The sequence below is a fragment of the Microtus ochrogaster genome, chromosome 5, assembly GCF_000317375.1.
Source record: "Microtus ochrogaster isolate Prairie Vole_2 chromosome 5, MicOch1.0, whole genome shotgun sequence".
Taxonomy (NCBI): Eukaryota; Metazoa; Chordata; class Mammalia; order Rodentia; family Cricetidae; genus Microtus; species Microtus ochrogaster.
This window is the reverse complement of record NC_022012.1, coordinates 49417951-49435071: the sequence shown is the minus strand read 5'-3', so window position 1 is coordinate 49435071 and position 17121 is coordinate 49417951. Positions and strand designations below refer to the sequence as shown.

The window sequence follows — 17121 nt, the reverse complement described above, 5'->3', positions numbered from 1 at the left end:
TGTAAGTATGACAGCTTCAGCTCTTTTCCGATGCCTTTGTTTCTGTTAGAGTAGCAAACGTCACACACAAGTCTCCTTATTTCCTTGCCTTGCCAAATGGCAGGCGCTGTTTAAAGCAAGGCATGTGTCAGTGGATTGACAGGCAGGGTGTGCGACCTCTACTAGACATGCTAGAAGAGCACTTAGAAAAGTTTTACCATTGTAACCGAAGTGCAAAACTTTTTCGTGCTCTTGAGATTTTTCTCCAAGGAAGATCCATTTTCAACAAGTTGGAAAACTGGGAGGTATGGGTTCTTCTGGGAAGTTAGCTTTCTGAGAAGCCTCATAGAAAAGCACAGATGCCCCGAAATGACTCAAACGACCATGCTGCTGACGTCTTCATGCACGTTCGGCAACACTGAAGCCTTACCCAAAGCTAACCTTAGTGCTGGCCTTTGTTTGTTGGGTTTGTGTTTCAGCGGAATGTGTGTAGCTAAGACACTCAAACTCTGTCATGCACGTTTTTTCAACATTGTAGTTTTGCTGATTAAACATTTGACACTTTATAATGCCTTCAAAAGCAAGATAATTTCCCCTAAAATATAAATTTTAAATTATTTTAGGTGCTGTCTTTCAACCCTAATCCTTTCACCAAGAATGAAGCTATTTAAAAATTAAGATGCCAACAGGTAATTTCTTGTAAGCTCATACTTTTTGTCTATGTGTGGGTTTTGCTTAGCAATAAAACAGCAAATGTATATTGATATAAAGTTATATTGTCTCCCATGTAAAGTCTTCCAGAACATTCTAGTTTTAAAAGACCTCTATAACATATAACTATGTTACTTTTTACTTACATGTTTTATTGTTTGTTTGGTTTTTGTTGTTATTTTTACAAAGTGACAGATTCTAGCTTTCTCTCTTGTATCAACTTCTCAAATACTAACTGAATGAAATCAGGATAAAAGTATATTCAGAGGCAGTAATTCAAGTCAGACAAGTTTCCTTTACTGATAAAACAGCAGGTATTACCGAGAGGTAACTTGTAATGCAGTTAAAGTCCAAGACATTGATTCCAGTGTGGCTGTCTCATTCCATCCTTAATCTTAAAATGTTGCCGTTCCTGGTTCTGTTGGAATGATAATTAACATTACATTTTAGCCAAGTCACTCCTAAATTGTTACATAATGTCAGAAGTTAGATTATTAAGAAACATGTTATTGTATAAGAGAAGGGAGTAAAAAAAAAAACTAGTTTAGGCCAGTTTACTTTCTTTTTAAACACTTAAATCCTTTGTACATCTAGGGTTTTTCCCTCTTTACTTTTTATACTTTTTAAAATATGCTTTCATAGTTGCCATGAGAAGCTGAACATATTTTTTCTCATTTAAAAGTAAAAGGAAAATTAAACTTTAAAAATTCAGACTGGGATTTGGAGCTCCTTACAACTTTATCCTAACAGGCATCAGTAGTTTAGAGGCCAATATACTAGCAAGACTTTTTAGTGGCGTATTATATTTTAATTCCACATTGAATGCCAAATGGAAGTAATACCATTTTCTCTTGCACGTTAGATGAATCTAGATCATGTTTTGGACAGAAACAGTAAGGAACTAAGCAACATGCAATCTTAAGGCGATATGATGGTCTCTTTAGGGAGAAGTTCTCAAGTTTCTCATCGTAAATAGTAGTTGATGAAGACTGATTACAGAAAGGTCAAAGGTGAAAGAGAAAGTAAAGCTGGAGGAAAAGTAGGGAAAGAGGAAATCAGGAGAGAAAACGTGGTTCCTTTCCTCAGTATTCTGAACATTTAGGCTGTGTTTAAGCAACAGTTTAAGTTTTCAGTTTTCCTGAAGACCCTAGTTCAAGCTCTAACTGAAATATCCTTGCAAATCAAACCTTATTCAATTATATTTCCTTTGAGTTTTGACATTGATATGTAAAGTTTTTTTTTAGAAATCAGAGTCTGTTTCAATTATCTAAATTTTTTCCACTACAATTTCAGAATTTTTAAAATATATTTGAGACATAAAAAGCAGAGTAAGAATCTAAATACAGCTTTGTTCAGGATGTGTCTGTATCACACGGGCTCTCCAGACTGCGCCCGTTCTGTAGCAAGCCCCTCATCACTGTGCTGTAATCTGACTGCAGATTTCTGATCTCTGCTATACAGCTTCTAGATTTATTATTGTCAGCAGCCAGACCCCTAGAACAGAATGATCTCTCTTTCAAAGGGATAGACACCCTGGCCTAGGAAATAAGGAGTAAGATTTTTTTCACCTGAGAAAAAGAAAACTTCATTCTCTTGTAAATGCTGATTGGTTCTTAGGTTAGACGGTCCAGTTGCTGGTGGCATCAGAAAAGGTTAACCCGCTCTCTCTATTTCATATACATGTGTGTTGTAGATCACATACATGTGTGTTGTAGATCATATACATGTTAACCCGCTCTCTCTATTTCATATACATGTGTGTTGTAGATCACGAGGAGCCCTGTGGCCCCAGTCTCAGGTCATTTTGCCTGAATGGGGGGATATGTTATGTGATTCCTACTATTCCCAGCCCATTCTGTAGGTGAGTGAAAGGGACTGGGGGAGAGGGTGACTGCAGTTCTCACTGTCTGAGGCCTTGAGAAGGGCCTTTAAAGGTAAACCGGGCAAGGTGAAGGGGAGTGGGGATGCTCTGTTCTCTTTATGTAGGACAATTCGATGCTGGAAGAAAAACAGTCTCAGTGTGGTGTTCATTTTCAAAACGGGCTGGTGGTTATCAGCCTAGGGAGATTATAAAGAACACTGCGAGAACCTTCTGAAGTGTAGCAGTTTCGGGAACGTGGTCTGTTCAACATTGCTAGCAAAACATCACAAGAAATCATTAGTATGAAAAGCCCAAACAAGACCTTTTGCTTTAATATAGAATATGTAAATACAAAATAACTAACTGGTCTTTGACCTTCTCTTCTAATAGACAGTAGCTACTGTTTCAGGAGATTGGAAAGACTTTGTAGTTCATCCTCCAAATTCTAACCATTCAGTTTTGAGCTTAAATTTTCCATTGTGACTTTTTTTTACATCTGTTTTTTTTTTCTCTGTAATAATCCCCTAATGTGTGACTTAATCACATTGTGATCAGAACATTTGAACCACTGAGTTGTCTGCACTGAGTTAAAAGACGGCACTAAAGCCAGACATGGTGGAACATTCCTTTAATAGCAGAACTAGGGAGGTTGAGGCAGGCAGATCTCTATGAGTTCCAGGCCAGCCTGGGCTACCACAGTGAGACCCTGTCTCAAAACAACAAGACAGTATTAAGAACACCAGGACTCGGAGATTCATTAAAATGGGAAGGAAGCTCCGTTGCCTGCAGCTTTTTTACTTGAATAAATGTGTTTTTAGTACATTTCCAAAAAGTTATTTTCAATGAATGAGAATAGGCAGTTTTTCTGGTAAAATACTAAATTTAAGAATCTTTTGAGTTTCTTCTTGATTTCCACTTTTGAGCAGCAATTCCTAAGTAGCAGACACCATGCTCTGAGTCCGAGTCCGTGGTGGGTGGAGACTGAAGGCTCTGGAGACTGGCCAGCACATCGTGTCTCTGTAAAAGTTTAGCGGAGCTGGTCCCCTCAGGCAGGGGGTGAACCATGTGACCAAGAGTTGTTCAACACCCTGGAGGAAGGGGGATCGAGCTGCCGGAGATGGGAGGACAGGGAAGGCTGGAAGTCAAGGAATAGGGCGTCTGAAGGTTCAGGGGAGTTGAACGATATTATATTTTAAATCTTGTATTTTATAATGAAATAATTGCTTTCCAAGGACCTTAGGACTACATTTCTAATATTGTTCTCACTGACAGTGCAATAGCAACATCTGAGGATGGTAAATTCATTTTCCACCCTGTCATATATTTCCTGTATTCCCAGTCATCTTGCCATCAAGAAACACAGACTCACTTCTGACTGGTATTGCTGGTTCAGCCAGTTGTCAGCAGGATTTCTTCTTTGCCCTATGTCCTTAATCTCTCCACTTCTTTCTGTTTTCACTACTGGTCTCCTAGCTGAGACCTCCATGACCCCAGGCTTGTCCAACAGACACAGCCTGCAGACTTACCTCTTGGAGACGCATCTGCATCACTGCACCGGATACATCAAGAAACTTGAACAACAGACCCTGTGCCTACACGTCTACTACCTATGGACCAAAGCTTCACTGTTTTGCCTAGCTTTTAGAGCCTTTTATAATTTGGTACCAAACCTACCTTTGCAGCCTTTGCTTCATGCTTGGTCAATGCTTGGTCTAGAAGCACTGTTTGTGCTAAATACACTTTGATTATGTTGCTTACCTTGAATTTCCAACTATTCTGCCTCTTGTTACGTAGCCACATTCAAAACCTACTCATATTTTAAGGCTACTTTCTCCCTAGCCTTTCAGCCCATCACAAATCCACACTAACTTCTTCTCCCTGTGGACTCTACAGAAACGTGGAAAGGTTCTTACTTTATATTTGGGTCATTTATATACTCATCACTCTTGTTGGAATATAAATAGCCCCATTCTATCTCACCACCTGTAGGCATGTCTTGTGTTGATTCAATGATCCATTATCCATGCTGAAGTCTTAGAAATAATTTTATGTCTGAATCAGTGATCAGTATTCTTAGTGAAATAGCTAAGTGGATTAGAAAAAGAAGGAAGGAAAATGGCAATGTCTGAATCTTCTTTATCCATCTGCTCCATCTCTCCCTGCAAACAGTCGGTGGCATTTCCCTCTTGTCTATACTTCTTTCTCGCTGAACTTTCTCAGAACATACTCTAGTTTTCCTTATATAATTTATCTAGTTAGTCTTTAAGTAAATGATTCAAGCTAGCATTTTAATTGAGTGACCGATATGAATTCCTCCATGTTTTCTTGAGTGTGGTGCTCATGCATTCTCAGTACTCAGGGGCTGAAGACAGAAGTGTTGCCGCTTCATGGCCCGCATGGGAGACAATGTGAGACTCTGTCTTAAAAAAAGAAAAAAAATCTTTGGTATGTATTAAAATTAGCTTTGAATTCTGGTTCATGGACAGAATTTGAAGTGGTTAACCTGTGCTAGAGGGGGATGTGGGTTCTGAGTGACAGGTACAGGTTGTATGTGTCCATCAGTCCAAGCTTCTTCCTTCCCCAGTCTTCTGTGTGCGTTTCTTATCTGTGTGGTTTGTCAATGGCTAAAGAGCTATGCCAAAAGTTCCTTCTGCGATTTTGAATTTTCAGGGGGTTTCTGCTAATTTTTGCTTAAAATATTTTGAAGTAATTAAGTCCATGTAAATAGATAATGGATTGTTTCCTGGTGAAATTCCCCTCCCCATTGTGTGATAGTGGTCTTCTTTGTCCCCAATAGTGCTCCCTACAGCCCCACATCTATTTCATCGACATTAGGGTGGTTAAGCCAGTTGTCCCTTGTTGAGTATTTGACTAGTAGAATTTCCCTTCAATTTTTTATTAGGTGTGTCTGTAAATTATGCAAAATAAGCTTGAAAAAATCCAAATGTTTTTATGTCTAAAATGTTTTTCTTTTAATGAGAGTTAATCAAATTTTGTTTCTCTGGTTATAGTATTGAATTTTTAAATCTGTTTTTAACCATCTTCCCTTATGATTTCTTCTGTACTTTAAAGATTCCTTGTGACCTTTTCAGTGTGTTTTGGTTCATTTTGTTTTGTGGCAAGATCTCACACTGGCCCAGGCTGGCCTGGAACTCTTATGTAACTAACCCAGGCTGGCCTGGAACTCTTACATAACCCATGCTGGCGGGGATTCCAGGCATGTGCTGCTGCCACGGCCAGCTCCATACTTGCCTTTTAGCTCTAGGACCTTGAGTTACGTGTATTAAATTAGGATATATTGTGCACTGAGCCATGCTGCTTTCCCGCCAGAGATGCTGTCCTCCGTCCGTGAGGTACATGACTTGCCTACTCTCCGTGAAGCCTCCTACATCCTGTCTAAGCAGGTGTGGGGTCTCCTTCCCTTGCCCCTGCCACCCCAGTGTTACACTAGCATGAGGGCTGACGTGTGAAACGTTTTAATTCTTTATTAAGTCACAAGCATTTTTTCTCTGGTTGTCATATCTAAGGATTCATTGCCAGACCCCTGAAGCTTCCCCATGTTTCTTCTGAATTGTTCCTACCTTCTGTTTAGGTCTTTGATCTATTTTACATTAATGTTGTGTTTGGTATGAGTTTGTTGTTTTTTGTTTGTGCTGTTTTTTTTTTTTTCCTGTACCTGTGCAGCTTTTCTAACCTCACATGGTAAAAAGCTCTCTTTTCCTCATGGCATGGGCTTGGTGACTTGCCCATGTGTGTGAGGGCTTATTTTTGGGCTCTGTATTTCTACTCCATTTGGTCCATAGTCTGCATTTACATTTTTACCACAATTTGATATTTTAGCACATATTTATTGTTGGGAGATGTGCATGCTATGACCTGTATGGAGGTCAGAGGACAACTTGGTAGGACTTGGCTCTCTCCACCCTGTGCGATCCAGGAATCAAACTTAGGCTACCTTGCTTGGTGAAAACCACCCTTGCCCACTGGGCAATCCTGCCAGCCCCTGTCACAATATTTTAATATTGTACTTGGAGTCCTCCAGTTTTCTTTCTCAAGAATGCTTTGGCTAATCAATATATCTTAAAAGTCCCTAAGGGTCTTTAGACGAGCCTGTTGTTGTTGTATATAGAGGCTCTCAGTTTTGATGAGGTCACCTTGAATACTTGTACAGCCATTTTATTTATGTATTTGTTTTAGATAGGGGTTCACTATGTAAACCTGGCTGGCCTTGAACTCACAGAGATCTACCAGCTTCTGCCTCCCAAGTGCTGGGATTAAAGGCCTGCGCCACCCTGCCTGATTACTTTTTTATTCTGTGTCAGACATTCTATGTGGAAACTATAAAGGTCATTCAAGGCCTTTGGTGTTGCAGTTCTTCAGAGAGGATCTGCACATGCTTTGGTCAGGGAGTTGGAGGCAACAGTAATACTAGGTTGACCACTTGGTGATTGGGATTCTTTGCAGCTAGGCTTCAGCTCAATGTGGACTACCTCATCTGCTTTACTACTGTGTCAGAGATAAACGTTAGAATCATTTTTCCAACTTCCCAAATAAGAACAAAGACCCATAAGACTTTAAATGAGATTAAATCTTCAGATCATGTATGAGGAAAATTGGCATCTTAAAATCGAAGACTTCTGTTTTTAAAATGGGCATTTTAATAGTTTTTGGGTTGGTATTTTAAATGGTATTTAAAACTTTTATTTTTAAGTATTTACTTATTTTGTTTTTCAAGACGGTTTTTTTTTGTCTTTTAAAAAAATTTATTGATTTTATTGAGCTATACATTTTTCTCTGCTCCCCTCTCTTTCTCTCCCCTCCCCTTCAACCCTCTCCCATGGTGCCCATGCTCCCAATTTACTCAGGAGATCTTGTCTTTTTCTACTTCCCATGTAGATTAGATCCATGTATAAATGACAAGGTTTTTAATGTAGCCCTGGCTGTCCTGGAACTCACTCTGTAGAACAGGTTGGCCTCAGACTCAGATCTGCCTTCCTCTGCCTCCCGAGTGCTAGGATTATGTTAATTATTTTTTTCAAGCTTTTATTGTACCAAAATATGCATAACAAAAATTTATTATTTTAACCACTTTCAAATGAACACATCAGTATATTAAATATACCCAACACTGTGCAATCATCATCACTACCCATCTCTACGCTTACCTTGTGAAACTCACTGGGTACCTATTCAGCAATAGCTTATATCTACCCATTATATAAAACACATTTCTGTGAGAGAGGTGGCTGGAGTGATTTTAATGTGTTACCACCTTGCTCTCCAGAGGACTTTTTTTTTTTTTGTTTTGTTTTTTGTTTTTTCGAGACAGGGTTTCTCTGTGGCTTTGGAGCCTGTCCTGGAACTAGCTCTGTAGACCAGGCTGGTCTCGAACTCACAGAGATCCACCTGCCTCTGCCTCCCGAGTGCTGGGATTAAAGGCGTGCGCCACCATCGCCCGGCTCTCCATAGGACTTTGGATATGATAGCCAGTTGAACTCTCACTAATAAGGTCTTTGGGTACCCGTTTCTCCAGGTATACTCTTGAAAAAGAGAGCACAAACTTCTGGAGTTTTACCAGACTGATAAATAAAACATAGCATCTCAGAATCCTTTTAAATCATATTCTCCTAATCCTTCTTTGAGTTGACTATATCACTGTTTAAGTATAATTAAAATATTTTATACTGTATTTGTTTATTTTAATAATTAGGGTTTTTATTCATTTCCTCTTAGAACTTCCATTATAAGTTTGGATATTTTTAAATATATCAGTTGTAGAAAATCATAGTTTATTCTTTCTTTTTAATCTAACCTATATATTTTTCCTTGTATTTGTTTTGTTTTCTTGAAGTCAAATTCTGTTACTTCTTAAGGCCCTTAGCATTTCAGTCATAGTAAGGAACGTCCTTCTTGGCCTACACTTATAAGGAATTTGCCCATGTTTGCTTTAGACAATTTTCTTCTCTTTAAATATTTGGGCCTTGTATATTATGTGGATACAGATCAAAGTTTACATTCTGTAAAATATTTGCTTAGTATGTTTGTGCTGCTCACAAGATATATGAGACTGGATAAACAATAGAAATGTATTCCTCCCAGTTCTAGAGGTTACTAGATCCAAGAGCAAAGAACCGGCTTTTGGAGCCCTCACTGGGCCTGTGCTAGCTTGCTCCCGGGTATAAAGCACGGCTGCATCTTCAGTAGCACACAGTGAGGGGTAAGTCTGAACATGCATTTCAGAGGAGACGGATTGAAAGCACAACCCACTCTGTTCTCCAGCATCATGGCTCTGGCTGTCACAGTTCCCACCGGCCCCACGAGCACAGGGGCCTGCATCTACTCCCTATTGCTGTGCCAGTAACGACCTCCCTTAGCCGCTGATGGTTTCTAGTGAGTTTAACATACAATGAGTCTAGTCTTTGTCCCCTGCTCATAGATGTCCTTGCTTTTTTATTTTTTCATATGAACTTAAGAATCAATTTATCCGTTCAGAAGGAAAAGAACATGTTTCTTGGGTTTCATTTTAACTGCATTAAGTTTACTTAAGGAACATTTATTTGTTTATAATGCTGGAACTTCTTATCCAAGATTGAGAAATGTATTTCCATTTGTTCAAAGACTCCCTCATGTACTTCAGGAATGTCCTCAGCATGATATAAATGTTTTGAACATTCCTGAAGGGAGTTTATTCCATACATTTCATGTTTTATTATTAAAATCAGTTTCCCCTATGAATTTAAAAAGTAAGTTATTTCTATGCTTAGGACCTCCTGGATCCTTCTCATGCTGATAAAAGTCAGTGGCCTCTAAAACCCAAGGGACTCAGCCTCCTGCTCTGTTCTGACCTCTGAATCCTTACCCATCTCTTGAGCCACAGTAGCCTCCCTGCTGTTCCCTGCACTGGGAGGGTCTGAGTTCTCAGGTGCTCTCTATCACTTCCTTCTGTGCTTTCTCTTGATTTCTTCATAGAGTGTTTTCTCTAGGATTTCTTCAAGGACAACCCCTTACTTCCTTCGTGTTTTTTTATCACCCTCTCCGTGGAAGCTGATACCCACTTTCACACTCCCACTGTTTCCCCACACCCTCACCATCTACTGATTTACTACTTAATATTGATTCTTTCTTTACTTTCTAGCTCCCTCAGGTAGGATATAAGTTAAGTGGAAGAATGTTTTTATATGTTCTGTTTTATTTTTTTATTCGACATAGAATAGGTGTAGAACAGTTACTGAGTAAGGTTGACTTTGGAATGAACACCCTGCTGCTTTGTTGAAGTCTTTTATTGTTTGTAAAGTTTCTGATAGTTGTTGAGTTCTCATCATATAGGGTCAAACTTAATAGTGTGCTCTGAAACTCATTCAAGATTTCTATCCTATATGAAGGATATATGGGATATATATACATGTAATATTCTCTTAAGATAGCTTACCATTTTCTATTCTATCCACTCTTAGTGTCCAGTATAGACTTGTCTGCTCCTCTCCATTTCTTAATCTTGCTTGCAGTTCACTTGGGTCCATGTGACAGATCCTCACCGTGGATATCAGCAAAAGAGATGCCAGCCACTGGCAGTTTTAGCTTCTAAAGCCATCTCCTGGAACACTGCAACCCTTGCTAGTCCTTCCCAGTGACCCGCGAGCCTTCTATTCCAGGAAGCAGAACCAGGAGGTTGAGAAGCTCACTGGGTTGGCACTGGGCATTAGACTGTATGGTGGCTGGAGAAAAACTTGCTGCATTGACCTACTGGCATTTGAGTTTGCTTTCAAGGCAACAAGAAGCAACTCGAGGGAGGGCACTGGTTAGCTGCTGCTGCGATGAACACTGTTACCTAGAGCAACTTGAGGAGGAAAGGATTTATTTGATTCACACTGGCCCCTCACAGTCCATCAAACGGGGAAAGCCGGAAAGCCAGGGCAGGAGCTCAAGGCGGGAGCTGAAACAGAGACCCTGGGGAACAAAGTGATTCACTTCCTCTGGCCTGCTCAGCTACCTTTCTTGTGTCATCCAGGCCTCCCTACCTAAGACAGTACTGCTCTCAGTGGGCGGGGCCATCCTACATCTGTTAGCAGGTGAGAAGGCTCCTCCATGGCATTCGCACAAACTGACTTGATGGAGGCATTTCCTCAGACGAGCATCCCTCTTCCGAAGTGATCCTGGGAACTGTGACGGGAGGGAGGGCTCATCCTGGCTTCTAGTTTGTAGGATCTTGACACAGCTGACCACATTGCATGCTCCATTGGGAAACAGAAATTAATGTTGATGTTCAATTTATTTTTTTTATTCAGTCTGTGACCACAGCCCACATTCAAGGTAGGGCTTTCCTCTTCAGTCAAACCTTTCTGGAAACACCCTCATAGATATACATGGGGGCATGTTTCCATGGTGACTATAAATCTAGTCAAGTTGACGATACGAATAACTATCACAAATATCATGTGATGTAGTATGGTTTTAAATTTTCCATGAACTTGAATTGGTACCAAAAACTTTAAATCGTCTTGCTTTCTACCAGGGAAGCTAGTGGATAGACTCACCTCATAAAGTTTGAGATTTTGTACAAGAATGTTACTGAACTGTGTTCAGTCTTATTTAGCTCACAGTTTCCTTCTCCCATTAACGAATCATCTCCTCAGAACTTCTCAGACTTTTTTATAGATAGAGTATGAAATTGAGAAAGTGCTTTAGTGGCGGGGGAGGAGGGAGCCTTAGGACGACTGACAGATAGTGTCCTCTGTTTTACACCTACCTCATCCTTTTTACAAATCATCTCAACCAATATGTGTGAAATGAAACTCCAAATATAGCAGCAATCCTGGTGATCAGATGGAAGTGTGCAATGCTGGTATTTATGGATCCTCATTATGCAGTACCCATAATGCAGTTCATTGGAAATTTTTTGAGTTTTGAATTAGACCCTGTTTTCTTTCATATTCTGATATAACCATTTCATCGGATTCCTACAAGATTATAAGCAGATAAAATAATAATAAACATGCTGATTAGTAGATAAATGATCTAAATAAATAATTAGCCACTTTAGCAATAATTTGCTGGAAGTAATTTGGCACATTTTCCAATTTTGTGAATGAATTTCTTTTTTTGCTGCATCTAGAGAAATTTGTATGACTTATCAACTAAATGAACTAATTAACTTAATCTCCCCGACTTCTCAGTGGACTTTTTCCCCAGCGTTATATCTTTATTCTTTGTCTGATGTAGTCAAGCATACATGGTACACTAAAAAACAAAGCTTAGCTGTACATAGTGCTACACGCCTTTAATCCCAGAACTTGGGAGGCAGAGGCAGATGGATCTCTGTGAGTTCAAGGCCAGCCTGGTCTACAGAGTGAGTTCCAGGACACCCAGTGCTACATAGTGAGAGCTTGTCTCAAAAACAAACAACCAAGCAAACAAAAAACCTAAACCTTAATTGTTTAACAATACAAAAAATGAGTCTCAAGTTCTTATAGCTAAAACAAAATTTTCACTACTCAATGCAGTTAATATTCGGGTGTCTAGGGACCTAATGGTGTTGTAGAAGATTGCAACGAGGGCCGTGTGGCCATAGTGCTGGACAGCTGACATTTCTGCACTGTGGTGGATCTCGTCGTGATCAGACATACACTGAGTAGGCTTTACAGAAATTCATGTTGAAACTGAGCATGCTGACTTATAACTAACATAGACTTGAGTTAATGAGAGCCAGGCGTTTTTCTCTCCCTAAGGTCTGACACAAGTAAGAAGCCATATTTATAATCCAGACCCTGGGCTACACCTTTAATCAGGGTGACACCTGCTGGAAGCCTATGTAAGGACAATGTAAGAAGAAAGGGTTCCTTTTGCCTGCTGGGCCTTGCCTACGTCAGCACTTCCCATCCTTTTTCGGAATCCCAGCAGACCAGCTGAAATACCGAGCCTTATGGGACTGAGCAGTTACTAGATTCTTGGACTTTCCATTCATAACTAGCCATTATTGATCTGCGACCTGTAACTCACTCCAATACATTCATATATATGTGAATATATATGAACATATGTATGAATAGAGAGAATAACTTAAGGAATTTATTCATTCCACAAACTCTGACTCTAGAGAACGCTGACTAACACAATGCATATCAGACTATCTCTTGTGCTACAGCATAGGTAAGATAGTTATGACTATTTAAACCAAAGATGTATTGTGGGGCATATCATGCAGAGGCATGACCCGTTACCACAGAGCACAGAGGAGCAGGTGTTGATGACATAGTAGGGTGAGAAGATGTTATGACAAATTAAGAAGTCATATTGCAGGGGCTGGAGAGATGGCTCAGTGGTGAAGAGAACTGACTGTTCTTCAAGACCCTGGTTCCATTCCCAGCACCACATGGCAGCTCACACCTGTCTGTAACTCCAGGATCCAATACCCTCTCACAGAGGTAAATGCAGGCAAAGTATCAATGCACATAAATTAATAAAAATAAATAATAAAAAAAGATTTTTAAAAATAATGAATATTACATCCTCAGGAACATAATACAGAATTAACTGAAAGATCACAGACACGTTAGAATGAAATGCTAAAAACAATTCAGTCCAAAAGGAGGAAGCGGAAACTACACAGAGCAGCTGAAAGCGCAAAGGGTGATGGTTCAGGGCAGACCGAGATCAGCCTATCAACTCTGCTAACTGTGGGTGGATCAAACATGCCTGCTAAAGAATGTGTTGACAGTAGCGCACATGGATGCACAAGGCAGGAGAGAGAGAGAGAGAGAGAGAGAGAGAGAGAGAGAGAGAGAGAGAGAGAAGAGGAGAGGATAGAAACTTTAATAAGCCACGGTAACGGATGAAGGAACAAAACCAGTTACAGCATGGAAACAGTAGGCTTCGGCCGGAGTAATGATAGTGGTATCAGATGACGTAGGCCTCAAAGCAGGGATCGCCTGAGGTGAGAGGAATATCTTACTTTTTTGAAGTAGAAAATGTCATTTTATTTATTGTTTGAGATTTTATATGCACACATAATGTTTTGAGCTATTCCAGACTCCTTTTCCTCCCCTTTGGTTCTCCTGTTTCCCCTCCCCCAGTTTGCCCTCCCAACTTCTTATTACTCTGTTCCTTGTTCAAAACCCACTGAGTCCTCTTAGTGCTGCCTGCATGTGCGTGGGGGTGGGGCCTCTGGAGCTTGAGTAGCTTCTCAGGGATCGTACCTCCGAAGGAAACGGACTCTTCCCCCAATAAACACCAAGAGAAGTTAGCTGGTCAGCTAGGGTGGAGCCACACACCCTCCTGGGATTTTGTGCTGGGGTTTTGCCTAACCTCATGTAGGCCTGGTGCCAACAGCCACAGCCACCATGAGTTCACGTGTGCAGTGGTGTGTCATCTGCCTGGACCTGTTTGCTGCAGATGTCCACGTCTTCTGGCTCTTAGAGCCTTTTTAGCAAAGATGCGTATTTTATAATGGAAAGAACTGTTAATTAGGGAGGCGCAAAAATCATAAATATGTATGAAAGTAGCAACAGAATTTGAAAATGCATGAAATATTTGAAAAATCAGTGAGGCAAATAGATAAGTCCACTAATTAGAGATTTTAATGTCCCTCTCTCAGTTGTTGGTAGACAGATTATCCTAAGAACTTCTACCAACCCCCGCTAGACCGAATTACTACTGGTAGAACTTATCATTTTTATTCTATTAAATGTTCATGATGCAGTTGCCAAGATATAACTTATGCTGAGCTAAGGAATCTTCTAGTGAATTTGTGATTGAATTTTTTACAGAACGAAGATCAGCAAGCCCATGGGCCAAATCTCTCTCTTTACCACTTTTTTTTCCTTTTTATTTTTTTATTTTATTTTATTTTATTTTATTTTGGATTTTCGAGACAGGGTTTCTCTGTAGCTTTTGGTTCCTGTCCTGGAACTAGCTCTTGTAGACCAGGCTGGCCTCGAACTCACAGAGATCCGCCTGCCTCTGCCTCCCGAATGCTGGGATTAAAGGCATGCACCACCACCGCCCGGCCCTTCACCACTTTTTATAGACATCAGTTAATAATGGTTTTACATTTGAAAGTGTCTTTAAAGAGTATTTTCTGACATAGGTGATTTATATAAAATTCATACCTCCATTTTTGCAAATACTCTTATAAACAGTCATGCTCATTTTTATGTCATCTATAACCTTGAGTACTGCTGCAGACACTATGAATCACAATGCCTAGAATGTCCACTTTATTTTTACAGAAAACATGTTTTCTGACCCTTGTCATAGAATGTTATTACAAAATATGTGTGTTTTTGAGACAAGAATACATATAGTATCCCAGGTTGGCCTGGAACTTACTATGTAGCCCAGGCTGGCCTCAAACTTAATGATAATCTTCCTGTTTCAGAACCCAAGAAAGAATAGATAAAATTGCCAATATCAACAATGAAAGAATAGCGATGTTACTGCAGAGATCCTGTGGCACTGAGTCTGTGTCTTCTGCCTGATAGCATAGGTGGACTAGATTTGCTCTCTTAGATTTCTGTTCCTGTGATAAATACCACGACTAAAAGCAACTTAGGGAAGAAAGGATTTATTACCTCGCATAGGTCACTGTCTTGAAGGGAAGTTGGGCCAGGATCCTGGAGGCATGATCTGAAGTAAAGGCCATGGAGGAACATTGATTACTGACATAGCTTTTTCAGTCAGCTTTTTGTACATCCCAGGACCTTCTGCCCAAGGACAGCACCCACAGTGGGCAGACCCCTCCCACTCCAGTTAGTAATCAATAAAATGTCCCACAGACATCTATCTCCTATTTATATTATATATATATATATATTATACATATGACATATATCCTATATTATATAAATATATGTATATAAGAAAAAGCAATGAGAACTAGAGTATTTTGTATTCTAAGACTTTTCTTATATTTAAACTTGTGTGCGTACGTGTGTGTCCTTGTACATGAGCCGTAGCACATATGGAGACCAGAGGACAGTTTGTGGGGGTCAGTTCTCTCCTTCCATCACGCAGGTTCCAGGGATCAAACTAGGCCATCAGACTTGGTAGCAAACACTTTTCTCCACTTCCTGACTCGCTGGCTGGCGTTCTGAGATGCTGCAGATAAATCGTCACAGTTAAAAGTAGTTCCTTGGCAACAGTAAACGGAGGTCAGAAGGGGACAAGCATCCTGGTGTTGATCTGAGGCAAAACAGAGATGGTGTTCTACTATTAGAAGTTCTTCTGTGGTTCTGTGCAGCACTGTCTGGAATAAAGTCGTGTTTCTGGTCTCCCACAGGCTCCGTGGGTTCACATCTGTAGACCGATCCCACTGTCTCTAGCCAATAATCTTTCCCAGAGGTTGACACAGAAGCCGGCAGTTTTGCAAATTCAGATTAGAAGTGGGATGGCTGCTTGGTTCCTTGGATTTTTTTAGTGTACGCTGAGCTCAGAGGTAATGGCCGCTGTGACACACAGAACATGGAGCGCGAACGGTTTTGTTTGTCCAGAGACCTACCAGTGTCCGGCAGAGACGTGAGCAGAGATTTTCCGTTAGCAGCGGTCTCCTGCCATTGCTTCAGTGTGGGTTCCAGAAGCTGCTGACATTCTTTTAAAAATGATGACAAATTCACAGGGCGAAAACAAATTCAAGCCACAGTGACGGGTCCGCCGTGCGCAGTTTCACCTCTTCCTGCCTTGGACCTGTTTTCCATTCCCATGTGAGCGGTTTTAAAGCTTCTTTCTCTCCCAGCAGAAATCGATGCCTATCACTGCTCTCTGTCGCTCAGTGACAGGGTGTGCTCTGATAAGTGTGTTATGCGATTGTGTCACTGTGCTAACGTGATAGATAACGTGCTTGTGCAGACATAGGTGGTGCAAGACGGGTCGCCTAACACAGCCTCTTTATGCTGTCAAGTGATGTGGTAAACACAAGTGCATCCTCTCACTGCCAGTGCAACACAGATCAGTTCTTAAGAGAAAGCTTGGCAAGTAGACAGCTCACCGTCTATAGTGGTGCAATGTGTATTACAGTAAGTACTTAAACCAGAGGCGATATTTGTTTTAGTGTCATCAAGTATTATATACTGTATGTGGTTATATATGTGATGTTTTTAACATTTGCTTCTTGTATATGTGTATGTATGGGAGGTGGGGACACGCACACCACAGTTCACCTGTGGAGGACAGCTTTGGGGAGTCAGTTCTCTTCTTCCACTCTGGGTTCTGGGGGTCCAACACAGGTCATCAGGCTTGGTGGCAAGCTCTTTTACCTGTGAACCTGTCTATAGGCCCCGTGGATGTAGTAATTAATGGACTGACAGGGCAATCACTTTTTTTGTTGTTGTTTTGGTTTGTTTTTTTGTTTTGTTTTGTTTTTTGAGACAGGATTGTTGTATTATAGGCAGCGGGGCTGCGTCCCCAGCACCCCAGCCGCACCTCGGCCGCCTGGCTAGCTTATGCCCCGAAATAATTACACAGACACTGTATTCATTTAATCACTGCTTGGCCATTTCTATCTAGCCTCTTCTAGGCTAACTCTCGCACCTGGACTAGCCCATTTCTAATAATCTGCTGTAGCCCACAAGGTGGCTTAC

At 40.6% G+C, this 17121-nt stretch overlaps 1 protein-coding gene across 1 annotated transcript in view; it reads left to right on the top strand.

Moving 5' to 3' along the window:
* The first annotated feature begins 658 nt into the window (after nt 1–658).
* The window catches only part of Nrg4 (neuregulin 4), a 64055-nt gene continuing 47592 nt past the window's right edge, over nt 659–17121 (top strand). The window contains exons 1-2 of the mRNA XM_013346332.2: nt 659–668; nt 2458–2551. Of these exons, the coding sequence (XP_013201786.1) occupies nt 659–668; nt 2458–2551 (104 nt within the window). The remainder of the gene's footprint in view (nt 669–2457; nt 2552–17121) is intronic.